The sequence below is a fragment of the Fusarium tjaetaba genome (assembly GCF_013396195.1).
Source record: "Fusarium tjaetaba strain NRRL 66243 chromosome Unknown NRRL66243_c0000342, whole genome shotgun sequence".
NCBI lineage: Eukaryota > Fungi > Ascomycota > Sordariomycetes > Hypocreales > Nectriaceae > Fusarium > Fusarium tjaetaba.
In genome coordinates this window covers 28,840-42,976 of record NW_023501538.1, presented here as the reverse complement: position 1 = coordinate 42,976, position 14,137 = coordinate 28,840, and the positions used below count along the sequence as shown (strand labels likewise).

At 49.5% G+C, this 14,137-nt stretch overlaps 4 protein-coding genes across 4 annotated transcripts; 1 reads left to right on the top strand and 3 right to left on the bottom strand.

Moving 5' to 3' along the window:
* Positions 1-95: 95 nt before the first annotated feature.
* Positions 96-573, bottom strand: FTJAE_12526 (uncharacterized protein; the record flags this gene model as incomplete). Its single annotated transcript, XM_037345581.1, has 3 exons — positions 96-104; positions 157-366; positions 421-573. 3 exons carry the CDS (start codon positions 571-573, stop codon positions 96-98), a joined length of 372 nt encoding a protein of 123 aa, XP_037200446.1.
* Positions 574-3,386: 2,813 nt separating this feature from the next.
* On the top strand, positions 3,387-5,369 carry FTJAE_12525 (uncharacterized protein; the record flags this gene model as incomplete). Its single annotated transcript, XM_037345580.1, has 1 exon — positions 3,387-5,369. The coding sequence occupies one exon, from the start codon at positions 3,387-3,389 to the stop codon at positions 5,367-5,369; it is 1,983 nt and encodes a 660-aa protein (XP_037200445.1).
* Positions 5,370-5,704: 335 nt separating this feature from the next.
* Positions 5,705-7,702, bottom strand: FTJAE_12524 (uncharacterized protein; the record flags this gene model as incomplete). Its single annotated transcript, XM_037345579.1, has 5 exons — positions 5,705-5,718; positions 5,833-5,951; positions 6,009-6,191; positions 7,012-7,301; positions 7,523-7,702. 5 exons carry the CDS (start codon positions 7,700-7,702, stop codon positions 5,705-5,707), a joined length of 786 nt encoding a protein of 261 aa, XP_037200444.1.
* Positions 7,703-11,542: 3,840 nt separating this feature from the next.
* FTJAE_12523 (uncharacterized protein) lies at positions 11,543-12,750 on the bottom strand (the record flags this gene model as incomplete). Its single annotated transcript, XM_037345578.1, has 2 exons — positions 11,543-12,462; positions 12,513-12,750. 2 exons carry the CDS (start codon positions 12,748-12,750, stop codon positions 11,543-11,545), a joined length of 1,158 nt encoding a protein of 385 aa, XP_037200443.1.
* Between the last annotated feature and the right edge of the window lie 1,387 nt (positions 12,751-14,137).

Sequence of the window (14,137 nt, the reverse complement as noted above, 5' to 3'; positions counted from 1 at the left end):
AACTTCAGAGAGGAAGTTGAACTCTTTCTCAGCGGACAAAGTCAGGACACGAATGTCAGTTTGATCCCAACTGGAGGCCTGATCAATTGCCCACTTCACTGTGCCTAGCAGACACAGAGCGCAATCTGCGGGCATTTGAGGATCCAGGCAAATTACCAAGACAACTCCCAATGGGAGTGCTTGACCCTTTTTCCAGGGGGGCTTTTGTGCAGTGACCCATTGGCCCTTGTTCTTCCCCTTCTTGGAGGCTCTGAGGGCATCGAGGAGCTCAGAAAACGTCAATATCACCGGAGCGACCTTGCCGTCATCCTTCACTCCGATCCCCAAGTCCTTTTCTATGGCAGAGACAACAAATATCATTTCAGCCTTGAAGCGGTTCGCATTCATGGATATTTGTCGTACTGACTCCAACAGACTCACCTTACCAAGACGGTAAGGAGGTATCTGGATGTGGCCGAAGCGCACCTTGCCTCCCTCCTCATCGTCAGAGTCGTCAGAGTCGTTGTTCGACTCGACGACCTCCATGATGGGCTTGAGGAACTTTTCAAGCTCTGAGAGCACAGTTGTAGACATTTTTTCTGCATAAAGCTGTTAATAAGGGACCGCGAGTTGATGTTTTGTTACATACAGAATTCTGCTTTTGGTGGTGGTTGTTGTGGAAGTTGTGGGTTGGAATGAAATGATGAAGACCGATGCAAGAGGGGTCAACACGAGCCGCTAAATCGTCGGTTAATTAGGCGGTAGACTTTCTTACTGTGCTAAAATGCCGTTCGTCCTGATCGTGCCACCGTCAGAGCATGCAGGTTACTAGCACTGTCCAGTCACTTGCCCCGGCTGCCAAATCGAGTTTTCACTTGCTATAGCACATATAATTATATCACATTCATCTAGTGAGATCATTCGAATGCCGAGATAAACATATAAGGACGAAACAACAGCTATCACCAAGTAGGCACTCATTGTTACGGGAATGGTCGACATGCCCATCAGTCAATTTCAAGCTTGTTCCATTCAATAATATCTCCCGTTGCATAAAATAACATCTTCGTTCAAGAACCAACGTTATGAGCAACAAATACGACCTACACGCTCATCCGGTACCCCAAGGTCCCACAGCCTCCCACAGAGACACCACCAACCAAGTATCTTACCGAGAAACACGACGAATGTTCTCAATACAACTCAGACAGACGTCCTCGACGCTATCTCGTCTGCCCGTGGGAATCGTATCCTCGCTTTCCAAGGACATTGTTTGTCGAAAAGAAGTGCAGTCCAAATTGCGTCCGGGGACAGTGGATCCCAAGGGTCCACGGGGGATTAGCGTCTGATCATATTACTTCTTTGAGACACGACATCGCTGATGATTGGTTGACGTTGGAACCTTAACTTTGGCACTTGGAAGGCGCGTTGATGTAGAGAGCACGTTTCGGGAGTTCGAGACCGGGGTCATATAGTGGGAGATACAAGGCAACCTGTCGTAAACAGCTGGAAGAAATACTTCGGCAATTGAATCACTTCTTGGACTGTAGGACAGTGAGGAGCAAAGGCGGCCGTACGAGCATCGTTGTAGACAGGACCCGGGATCGAGGGTTTCGTACATTGCCAGCTGAATGACAAGATTTCCGAGACGAGAGGCGATATCGAATGAGCTTTGAGCTTTTTGGATTGCTGCTGGTCCGACTTGAAGATGCGGTTCGATTACTGGTGCTTGAGGCCTCTGCTAGAAACTGTTCCAGTTCCGGTTAGCAACCGTTTCAAAAGGCAGGATGTCGCGTCAGCGCTCACAAACAATTGCGATAGATCGCAGCTGTGAGTACTAGAAGGATGTCAATTGCTAGGTGAGTCAAAAACGAGGAATTCAGGTTCTGTGGTGCTGCATATCGAAATGTGGAGGAAGCCGACGTGACAATGGGGAGGATAGCTACGGAGCCGAGTCCATCGCGAGATGGTTGTTGGAGGGATGGATGATGGCAGCGAAGAGGAAAATGCCATAACTGTGGAGTTATAGTGGATTTAGTGGACGAGTCGCCTGGAAGGACAGGCGGGGTTGCTGGGTTCTTTAATGGCGGCTAAAGGAGCCTGAACCCAATACGTCACCACCAATTGAGCTGAAAAGGCCAAATCTCACCTGCAGCTCCTGATTTCAAGGGTGGACTCTTACTGATTTTAGTTCTATTCAATCCACGTGTCGTGACTGATCTTGTCTTATCAGTTATTTTGTACCCTTGAGACACTTATTGCGAGCACGACGTTATAACATGTGCTTCGCCTGAATGTTGTGCCAACACCACCTTGTCCGAGGAGTCTTGGGCAAAGGATTTTAGAGCTAAAGAACATCCTATCTCAACTTGTAACTCTACAAGGCGAGCTAGGTGACGAGACTGGTCGGCTTGACACATTCGGGGCCCTCGGGAAGGATATAAAGCCGATTTTAGAAACGATAGAGAGCACCCAGCAGCATCAGCAAGCGATTTCAGATCCAAACATCATACTGAAGGAAACTGATGAGAGATTGACAAAGCCACACATAACGGGTCAGGGGTTTACGAGCAAGCTTTCCCATATTTATTATCAATTGGCCGAGGTCTTTAAAGATCTGTCTACCACTCCAGGGGCAGCGGCTCCGTTGAAATGCACCGCGTTGTCACCAAGATCACCCCTTTGCTGTTGATTCCAGGGGTAAAGGACAAATTGGAGGCGTTCCTAGAGCCACAAACCAGAGACTCACTGCTTCGAGCAGGTTATTGCTCTTGATCCATCGGGTGGACGTATAGTAGACAACTCATGCTCATATCATCCGACAGGGTTTGTTTGGGTATGTGTAGCGATTGTACGATCTCGAGATGCTCTCAACTTTCATGTGAGATAAGAAGTTCATCCAATATTTAACCATAAATCGATAACTATAATGATAATATTGTCCCCCACTCCTCTTCAATGTTAGCAACCGTGATCTCTCAACCTCACACAGCAGTAAAACCGCCTAGAACGTGACGATGTTCCTAGAGTCAAGCCAGCCGCAGATCCAGTGACATTGTTTCATGAAAACCATCCCATGTAAGCTGTGATCGGGGTCCTCGAACATACCACAACAAACCATGTCAAAAATTCCATTGCTGGGCTCACAAACGAGCAAAGTACTGGCCATCTCATCCAATAACTCTCCGTACTCCTAAGGAGAGGAGTACAAGCTACCTGATCTCAGTTGTAAAACAAGCCTGCGCTAGACGTCAAACCGAAGATCAACGCCAAATAAAGTGGGTTCCAAAAGAATAACAAGCCCCAGCGCACAGATTGACCGTTCAAGCCATTTCCATCCTCCTCAACCACTCTCTTTATTGATTCTACGAAACACCACATTCATTATACTCTCGAGACCATACAAAATGAGTGAACCACGAGGATCGAAGCGCGTCTACCCTCATCAGGGTCAGAAGGAATCGACCAGAACAAAGAAAAGGCCAGAAACGAGGGCAAAAATACCGATCAGCGAGTCCGCGCGCGCCATCGCTAGAAGCTGCCTCGAGGCGCGTCGCCCGATAGTCAGGAAAGATTTGGAAGACACATTTCGACCCGTGGACTTTGCGAATGAGAAGCCAGAGATTGAAGGGCCGGCCATGAAGCTGTATGATGCCTCGCATGAGAAGGAGGATTATGATGAATTCAACCCAGAAGTGAATTCGCCTGTGGTGAAAGATTTCAAAGCATTATGGAAAGTCGGCTTGCGCCTTTGGGGGGTCTCGCCTACCACTGTGATCTCTCCGATGGTCGGTCTGAGATACTTTCCGTTATCGAGTGGCCGCAAGAGGGCAAACCACGCAGTACTTTCGCCCGATTTCAGCAAGCTGTTTGCGGCACTTATCACGCATCCGTGCTGGGAGTTTGAGCATGAACGATTCGTCCTGGCCCTCCAATACTTGGTCAGATGTCGAGGAGACAGCCGCAGTCCTTGGCCACATCAAGGGGCGAAGGAACGCGAATGTCCTGCTATCGAGGCCCTTTTCAACATGTTTGATGAAACTGGCTACGGGGATAGAAGCCTGCACGAAATGCACAAGTCTGCGCGCGAGAGCATTGTTGGGGGCAACATCTCGGTCTTCTCGGACTTCCTTTACTCCATTGGTGAACGTGTGACAAAACATGATATGGACCAAGAACAGGCCTATTATGATATGCCTGCATTACCTGTCACTCTCGGAGACATGAAGTCTCTCACTGATGCGGTGAAAAGCTTCGAGTGGCCTGATGAGAGCTGGAGGTGTAGTCCCGGGGACACATATACTGCGTTCAAAGCTGAGAGGACATCGGGGAAGACTGATCTTCCAACTACCGGGACAGAGCTGAAGGAGTTTCTTGACCGAAGTCTCAAGGACATCTTTCGGGACATTGAGATTTACAGACAAGAGGCTGGTTCTGAGCGCAGCTCCCCTGTCTACCAGGCAGACAAGGAAGATGTGTTGGTTGACAACGCAGCAGATGCGGATGCGTGTCAGCTTCCAGGTCCTGAAACAACTGCTGACCAAGAGATGGGTGTTCCTGAAGACGACCAACACGTGCCGCCTGAGTCCAATCCTGTCCGCCCACAACGCAGATATCGGGCGTTAGTCGATGGAGAGGAATCAGAAGACGAACAAGCCGATTTAGCAAGAAGTCAGGGCAATAGAGAAACTGCCGCAAGGTCGTCACCACACTCTAGGTACTCTTGGGGCGATAGGAATCTCTCGGCGACACACGTTGAATCACCTTATGAGCGATTCGAGATCCCGAGACGAGAGGCTTGGCGTCCCTCCCCTCAGCAGGCAACCCCGGGTCCATCAGGGTCAACGATGAGTCAAGTTCACCCTCGACCCATTGATTCGTTGCTTGAGAGGCGTGTCCATGGCCTCGAGAAAGGCCAGCAGCGGCTTGAGTCCAGTTTCAAGGAAATGATCGCCTCTCATTCACGAGACATCAATGAACTTCGGCATGAGATGAAGCAGTCGCGAACCCATACCATACAGCGATACAGTGGCGGTGTGTCGGGGGCTGTGGGGATAGAGCATTCCGATACTGGTCAGAAGATCCGCGATCTTGAGTCACAGCTTGCCCAGGCAGCCAGGGACAAGGAGGAACTTTCAGAGAAGGTTGCGTCAAGCGAGCAAGAGAATGAACGTCTGTCAGCCCAGATCTCTGGCTTGTACAGGGATAATAAAGGAATGTCAGAAAAGATCGGCTGTTACGAGCTTCGGATTCGGAGTCTGTCTAGGCAACTTGCCGAAAAAGGCGAAATCAACAGAGTTGACAGGGACCGCTTGTCAGAACAACTTGTCGCCAGGGACAAGGCTATTACCTCTGGGTCGAGAGGACATCAGCCCTCGGGACTGATTTGATGGAATCGAAAGCTACTCAGGGCAATATATATCCAGGCGCTGAGGACGAGGTGAATGAGCCTTTTAATCTTGACTACACAGCGTATCCTGACGGAAATATGGATAACATTGAGTTATTCCAACTACCCGCCACAACAACGCGTTGGGCTAGTTCTAGTGGGAGGTGGATGGTTTATACGGACAAAGCTGGCTGCCTGCTGGCTCGTAATTCAAACAGTCAGCATGCCACTGATGTGGAGGAGATTTCAGAACGACTATATTCACAGTAGATTACTACATGGTTACTTTCCTTCAATTCCAACGATTCCCTCACAACCCATAACATATTAAACTTTCTAAATGTGGTATACTTGATTACAGGTAGAGTAGCCCAGAGGCCTTGCCCTCGGCTTCGGATCAATGTGAAATATGATGACAATCTCCAGCGGCAGCCGGTCATTCCTCCATCCCGCCACATTCGTACCTACTCGCCAGGTTGTCGGGGTGTGCTCCTTGTTGCCAAGGTCGAAGTTGCTGTGATTATCCTTCAAAAGGTTACCATATGTCGTAGCCTTGATACTGGTGTCATCCGGGAATGAAGATCTAAGCCCACCTCAAGTTCCATGTCTGGAACAACATATATAATATAAGAGATGTTACTCTTCTGAAAACATTTGCTGGACTCCCTCTGCGATGCTAATCTCGAGGCTGTATGAGGGGACCTTGATGTGAGCAACTTGAGCTCTCGGCCGACCGCGTGTGGCATTCGACCTTTTGTGGAAATCGACAAAGAAGTCGGCAAAGGCATCACTGATATGGTCGATGTGAGACCACATGATGGATCTGGTGAAATGAGGTTAGATTTGACTACGTTCTTTGTGATGAGACTTACCCTCTAGGTTCTCTCTGCTGGAANNTCGATACCACGATGACTGACTAATAGCTACAGCATAAAGCTAATATGATAATAACCTAAATTATGACTCCTTGGCCGGCCTTGAAGGCGTATAAAAGTTGCCTCTAATCCCTTGGCCAAGAAAGGTTAGCTTAATACCATAAACACCCCGGATCTTTAAAATGGCGGCTCCAATAAGAGAAGTCTTTTATTAACATCAACCTAACTAAATGCCGGATGTTAACGACTACACTAATAGAGCTGTAGTCATACCCCAGGCTGCATTAGCGCACAGGGAGACCCTGCAAAACGACCGCAGCTGCACAAGACTCGATTTGTACAGCAGCTCACAGTGGATTCCCCGCAGGGGTCATCCTAGTTGCCCGGCAAGAGAAGAAGGCACTATCCAGGCTGTTGGAATTAGACAAGGCGACCCGAGAAGCAGCTGTACAGTCGATCCGGCAAAATCAAGCTTGGATTATGTCCGTGTACGACGTGTGGATGGCGATTCGCTGAGGGGAACTTCCTGCAGGTATGGCGCACAATCAGAATTGTCGAGAAATGCTAACGCACGAGAAAAGCTTAACCTAAAGAAAGTTTCGTAATAACACATATATCGGTGCTACTAGGGCTAAGATAAAGGTTAGACTGGAGAAGGTTTGGGGTAATTGGAAGGTGGTGGCGGTATTGAGTTTATAAGTCAGTAATGAAGTTCTAGAGAAAATACACTTCTGGTTCACTTCGGGTTTAACACAACGGGAGACTTACCCTCTTTCGGGTGGTTGTACGGAGCTGTGTGCCATGACTACGACGGGGTCTGCGGTTGAAGTCTGCAAGCAGTAGAGTCTGCACCGTGCAGTACCGCCATCGGTCGAGGGCCTATCAGGGCCAGTTGGCAGGAAGCCATCCCCGCGCTGAGCAATACACGCGCCATAGAGTGAGCGAACATATGTGTGACTGCAGTGTATGGCTTTGTTCGCGGAAGGGCGAATGTGTCGCCGGGAGGGATTGTTTAGAGGGCTTCCGGGATCGGAAGACGTGCCCAAGAACTCAGCGACCTTGCAGTTCAGTTTATACAATAATAATGCTCTCATGAACCGCTTCAGCTCCATCGTTGTAAGACTGTCTAGATTAAAGCTCGGGGTGATGGGCTGACTACGAAAGTATAGCTGAGTTGTTGGTGATGGTAACTGCACGCCTTGTAAATAAATGTACTCTCGCGGCATGTAAGACGCTGTAGCCTTGATGCAGTAATCTTGTATGAAATGAAGCAGCATACTATGGAGGTCATCCAGATGTTCGAACATATAGTCATCCTGCTTTGGACAAGAAAACCAGGAGCGCCTGACTCCTGCATAGCGCGCATTGCAAACTCGCGGATGTCGGAAGGATCGCTGGCCACGCCGGCAAAGCCACCGGGGATGGGGGTGGCGGTGAAGTTGGTCTGGTTGGCAGACATGGTAGCGGTAGTGGATTGATTGATTGTTTGTTTGTATGTGAGAAAAAAGAACAACCGGCGGAGGCGATTGCGTTGATGGTGACTGAGGAGAAAGGAAAGTCGAGGAGAGAGGGAGGGCGAAAAGGGTTATGTACCCCCTCAGGCATACATTGCAGCTTTCTGTTGTGGTCCTACTGAATCAGAGTGACTAAGGGGTTATCCTTCATCGGCAGTGTGGTGCTTGGCACTGGCAGCTTATACATCCTGCATGGTAAGAGGGCTGACAAAGTTCTTGTCTAGCCAGCGCTTTAAGTGATCTCGAACATGGAGCAGCTTGTGCTCTCGAACACCTCGTTCTCTCAGGAACTGGATGATCGCTAGAGCATCTTGAACCATTCCCTCATAAGGTCAATCGAGATGATGTTCAGTCGGTTTCTTTCGCTGCGTTTGGTACTATCGCAGCATCGTCAGCGATGCTCGGGTGATGGATGCTAGGGAGAACTTGGAGGTGATCGAAAACAGGATCTTGAGACGGATCTCCGGGGGTAGAGAGTTGAAGGGATCCATGGTTCTGTCAAAGGTTAGCGAGACTGGACTCAAGATGTGATCTTTTGTACTCGACTAGACGTGAGGTGGTGAAGTTGATAGCGAAAGTTTGGAGTTGGTGTGAAGGACAGGCGGCTTTTGTGGTAGGGTGGCGCTCTCGTTGCCAGTCGAAGGTTCAGGCAATTAATCACTCACGTTGGAAGTCCTTGTTTTCGTGTAGAATTCTAGGAGCGCTGCTTACACCTTGTTCAAGAACCAGTGAAGTCTTTGTCTAACGCTGCGAGCGGCCGCAGTGAGTGCCCATCGTCATCGCCTGGAGGCTTCTGATGGTTATATAATACAATTTCTTTTATATGCTGTAAGGATAGCGATACTGAGGCTTCTCATTCTCAAGTTAGATGTTGAGTCTCGGGGCTCTATTCAAGGGGTATTTTTCTTACGCAAAAGTCTTTTCATGGTCGACTTCTTGTATTTGACGACATCGGTTTGCAAGACATAGAGGAAGGCCCCAGGAAAGAGTCGCCTTCGTCGGTGGTTGAGGTTGTATATCTATTGGGGCGCGCATAATATAGGAATCGTCTCGTTTAAAAGTCAGGGGTGCTCCGTTTCTGGGCTTGTGTTCGACCCCTGATGCTTTTGAGATTTATAATAAGCTTTGGTGCTACAAGGAGTTGTCGTCCTCCGGTGACTTTACCTAGTTGAGGAACGGAGCAGCTCCAGGGTTGCAAAGGAGGTGAACGTAGATACGTCTTAAGACAACGAGGAGACAGGCGAGACCAGGGCTGGCGGCGACATCCTTTGAGCTGGGAGGTCATCTATCAATGACGGCGAGGGCAGTTCGTCTCAATATAGCGATGGGGATCGCAACCCCGTGTAAGTCTTGAGTCGTATAGCTAATGCTTACTTCCCAAGTTAGTTACTGAAGTCTGACGGACACGGCAGGTGGAAGACGCAGTTACCTTAATGCTTGAGCTATGCGTTGTGGTTGCTCGACTGGAGGATCATTGAGGTATCATTGCCTCACGTATGACTGTATACAGTGTGCGGCTGACAACTTCAGCATTGTGACGGTATCATGAAGAGCGCTTTATGGGGTCTGGGTGGAGTCAGGGCCCTCTCGGATAATATATAAGGTGCAGAGATCAAGTATATATGACAGACTATCGTCTCTGAAGGTGTAGAGAGAAGAGGTGAGTGCTGAGTGATGGAAGAGTTGGCGGAGGGATGAACATGAGATTTTATAGCATGAATCACATGACCTTTGCATCGTGCTGTTGAGAAGGTTTTCAACCAAAGGCCAGGCGCCGGCAGCTTGCTGCGACAAAGGCGCAATTGAATGCGGTCAAACCTTTTTGTCATTCATTTCCAAGCAATTGCCATGTTTTACCAAAACGCCAACAAAGACAATCATCTTCAGCTTCTTGGCAAACATTGTCTTTGTTTTGGTGCAACAACAGCAAACAGAACGTCTCCGTGCTCAGCATTACGGCGCCGAACTTTTGATTCATGCTCCTCCGATGTTACTCACTGATGTAAATCTCTCTGCGAAGCGCGCCTTGGCATGTCCACACCTTCGTTTGCGGTCCCCTCCGCCAAGCAGTGAGGACGCCTGGTTTCTCACAGCTCAACACATGGCCATCCCTGTGGTCGGAACCGATACCTGTGGCGACTGCCGCTGAATAAGTCGAGAAGGGCTTTCAAAGCAGGGGTGTTGGGATATTGTCTTTCGGCCACACCAGGAGATGCCTCCTTGATCGTAGTTGCGAATAGGCATCTCGGGTTTCCACCTTGTCGATGAAGGTTGTGTTTGAGACGGGCGAGACGCCATTGCCGTGGCTGAGACAAGGTTCCAACTCGATTCAACGTGACCAATTATATAGTCCAAGAAATCCGGAATAGGTAATTCCAAGGTCAGCCCCTGTCTGTGATCCACACAGTCGTGGGTCGCCACTAACGGGTATGGACAGCAATCTTGAATGGTCCTTTTGATGATATCGGTGGCGCGGCGCACGTCACAGTAGGCGAACCGAGCAACTCCACCAATGGCTTCAAGAAGCAGGGGCCATTGCAAGGGTTGTCAGCGGTTGGACCGGGGTAGCGGCGAGCGGCTTTCGAGAGAAGACCTCGGGAGGAGGACAACTTGGGTGGTCGGTGCATTGAACGAAGGCGGTGTCCATAACAATCCGATTCCTGTGAATACTGCTTTGGCTTCCCGAAGTTCGGAAATCATTTGTAGCAATCGGAAACACGTCTGTTTGCACCTGGGAATCAATTGTTAGTTAGGGTCACAACTCGGGACATCACTGACCTAGTATCCGTTGCTCAATGAGGGAACAACAAATTCCATTGCCTGCTTTCAGTAGACATAAGCGAGGAAATATCATCAAGCGCAAGAGGTGAGAGACCCGCGGTGGTTTGGACTCTGGACGGTGTCGCGACAGATTTCTGTTAAGCGCGTCGCAGTTGGACTGCGCGTCGTTGGGCGGGTAATTATGCATGTTTCTTGAGACTCTATAGAGAGTAAACTTTCGTTTGGGCGTCTTGAATTAGGCTTTTCCTGGGCGGTAACTCTGTGGTTGAGCTTCGTTGTTCAAAGGTTGCAGGTGCTTGAAGTCTGATCCGACCGCGTTTAGTGGGCCTGTCAAAATACTCAGCTGTTCAGTCAGTTACCCTGAACAGTAGGATTGCATCGTCTAGTCTCAGTGACAATGAACTCAATACAGATGTCTGACATTCAACGTTAGAAAAGATGAGAAACTACTAATTTGCCGTGATTCTGCTGTCAATTCCTCATCCTGCGATGGCAAATGGCAAAGGCTGGCGCCGATTGTCGACCATTGAAGTGAGCCAAACACCATAAATAACACCTGTTTGGAACAGGAGCGGGAAATTTTGATTCAAGTAGTGAACGTTCTAAACAATAAATGAAAATTACCTGTGACGTGGATTTCGTGCCCATTTATTGGCGAGATTGTAGTCGCTGATTGACTTTGGCCTTAACCCAACACTCAGGGAATGCTAGTGACTGAGCAACAAGCAGGACACGACCGATCAAATATTAATCACGTATTAAGACTCATAGAATGGGTGTCAGTGGTGTCATATTTAGCTACAACTCCCCTTCCTACCACGCTATTCCACCAGCCCAATCATCTTATCCTTCCCACCATTGCAGACTTCAATTCGAAGTCATTGTTATGGGCAGAGTGACTCTCAGCGGAGAGGTTCCCACCAGAGATGGCTGCGTCGACCACATGAAAGTTAGTATGGTATAGACAGAAGATGTTGCCAGACTCACCAGAGTGTGTACCAAAACTACTCATCGGTAGAAGAGTCATCCTCGGCGGAGATGGTCGTCACCTCATGCGGGCCCATCGCCCAAAGAATCGCTTCCTGGATGGTTCTCTCATCTGTGGTACTAGAAGCCCAGATCTCTCGTGCAGCTGCAAGTCTCTCCTCGTCGTAGCCCTCACAGAAAACCCAGCGGCTGAGTCCGGCCTTGGCCTCGGCCAGGGGCTTCTCCAGAATCTCCAAAACTTCATCACGGCACTCTGCGATGAAAGTTCGCTTCTCATGCGCCTTCCTGATGAAATACATTGGCTCGTCTTGGACTTCGGCATATGCACTGCTAGTCAATGTGGTCAACCCCTGGCTGCTGTGATAGGAACTGCTGTAAGGGACAGGCATAGCCTTACGCACGCGCAGGAAGGTCGCTAGCGACATTGTCCCGCCAAAGTAGGCTTCAATTACCCAGTCAACGACGGATTGCCAAAGCCATCGGACCGAATCACCGATTCCCTCGCTTCCGGGGTTGACGCAGGTGGTAGGGCTGAATCCAACAACCAAAGTGATACAGCCTTCGTCGTCGCCATTCCACGAGATCGCCAGGTGAGGGGGGATGATTTCGTTGTTGATGTCGTGGAGGAGTTGGTCACCTTCCCCAAAAATAAGGTTGTAGAGATCGATCCAGAGTGGGAGTGCGATCTGGAAAGGACCAGTGATGGGAGCCACCATTTCACGGGGATAGTTTGGATCCTTCTTCCAGACGTGGTTCCGCTGGTCCAGAGACGGCACTTCCGGCTCATCTCGACGACCGACGTCGCATACACGTAATCCGCGGGCCAGACGCCAATTCTGATAAGTTGGCGAGATACCCTCTGCGATCTTGTCGGGTGAATCAAATTCAGTTGGGATGGTGAAGGGCCATTCGACAGCTTCGATGTCAATTTCGCTGACTGTTTATTGTTGTCAGTCTAGAAACTAATTCTCGCATGTAGAGACTTACAGAGCTTTTGCCAGGCGACGCGATCTGCTTCGTACTCTAGCCAGTCGTGGCTGGCCCGTTTATGGCATCTCTCTTCGAGGCTCTTCATGACTTGTTCGAAGGCCATTCGGAGGCAGTTGTCCCATTTGGCAACCGCATCGCTACCGACGTACTTGAGGTAGAGGGAAATGAACCGACGGCGTGAATCGATGCAGCATGCGTCATACGACGAGGGGTTAGGGGGTGTTCCGGACACCATGGCGCAGAAAAGGCTTGAACGATTCAGCAGGCAATCCGTTATTGTGAGATGAGGAAGTTGAGGATTTTAGGAGAGAAAGAATTTTTTGATTGTGGGAGAAAGCTACAAGTGGCTCGTAAAATTTATTCACTCTGATTCAGGGGTCACCCCATGCCACCTGGCAAACACTGATAACTGCATTACAACTCATCCTCACATAAGCAGCCATTACCTCCTACAAACTATAGTGTGCGCATATGTTTCTTGGTCGGCTATTTGCTCAGTGCAATCATTCGCTTTCCTCCATACTAGTTTATCCCAGATCGCCAGCAGAAACATTCGATCTTTGATCCCGTCTCTCTTGCCCCTGCGCCTCGGCCGTTTGAGAGTATGGATTGAGATACTGGGAACAGCCATACACACCACTATAGAGACCAATAGCCCGAGTGATTGCTAGAGACTGTCCTGTGGAGAGTGATCCAGTCCTTCAGGGGAAAAGAAGCGCCAACTCTTAACGGGTATCGTGAACCAAGGCCACCATCAGCGGGTGAGGTACTAATTTATCGATCTTGTGAACCAATCTGCAGAGCCTTGTGTTCTTACACGGTGTGCAATCGTGGGGGTAAGGACCGAGACCGTCTGTGCCACTGTGGGATGGCGGTGATGGGTAGCCTGTAAATACGTTTTGCTAGAAGTATTGACGGTACCTGTGATGATTAGAATTATATAGCTTCCTTGGAGGGTCGAACGTACGCTAAATGACTGCGAAGGGGGCGAGGGACGAACGACAGGGGAGAAGGGAGATGGTATTTTGGCCATTGGCTGATGGCGTCGGCCTCGGTAGGACATTCTCAAGCCTGGTGGGCGGGCTTGGAATTGTTGTGATAGTGGAAGTACCGGCCTTATTCGAGAGTTCGGCAACTTACATGTGTCGCCAGTATCGACGTTTCTCCCAATGTGCAGGATTTGGCAACTGGAGAGATGCAGTAGGAATACTCTAGTCTTAGAGCTTTGCAGTCACCGTCTCGTGTCGTTTGTGGTTGGCATTGGCGCAACGGTGAGTCCGATCTCTCGTGTCGTTGCTCATTATGGGTGAGAAAGCTGGACTTTGGACGAGACCGTCGCCGGGGGGTGGCAAAATTCAACATAATGAATCGTCTTTCAAATGGTGGGGATGAATATGTATCTGTTTTCTGTCTGTTGTGGCGTGGAACGAAGATAATTTCTTGGGCGATGACCGCTGTGAGGGCGATGGGTTCAGTATTCGTGATCTTGCTACTTGAGAGGCGTGTCGATGTCCGTAGGATGATCAAAGCGGCTCGTTGGCTGCTGCGGAGATAGAGATCGAACTTCGCTGCCTCGAAAAGCTCTGCGTCGGCATCCCAGTCCTTTGCCTTCGTATCCCAGA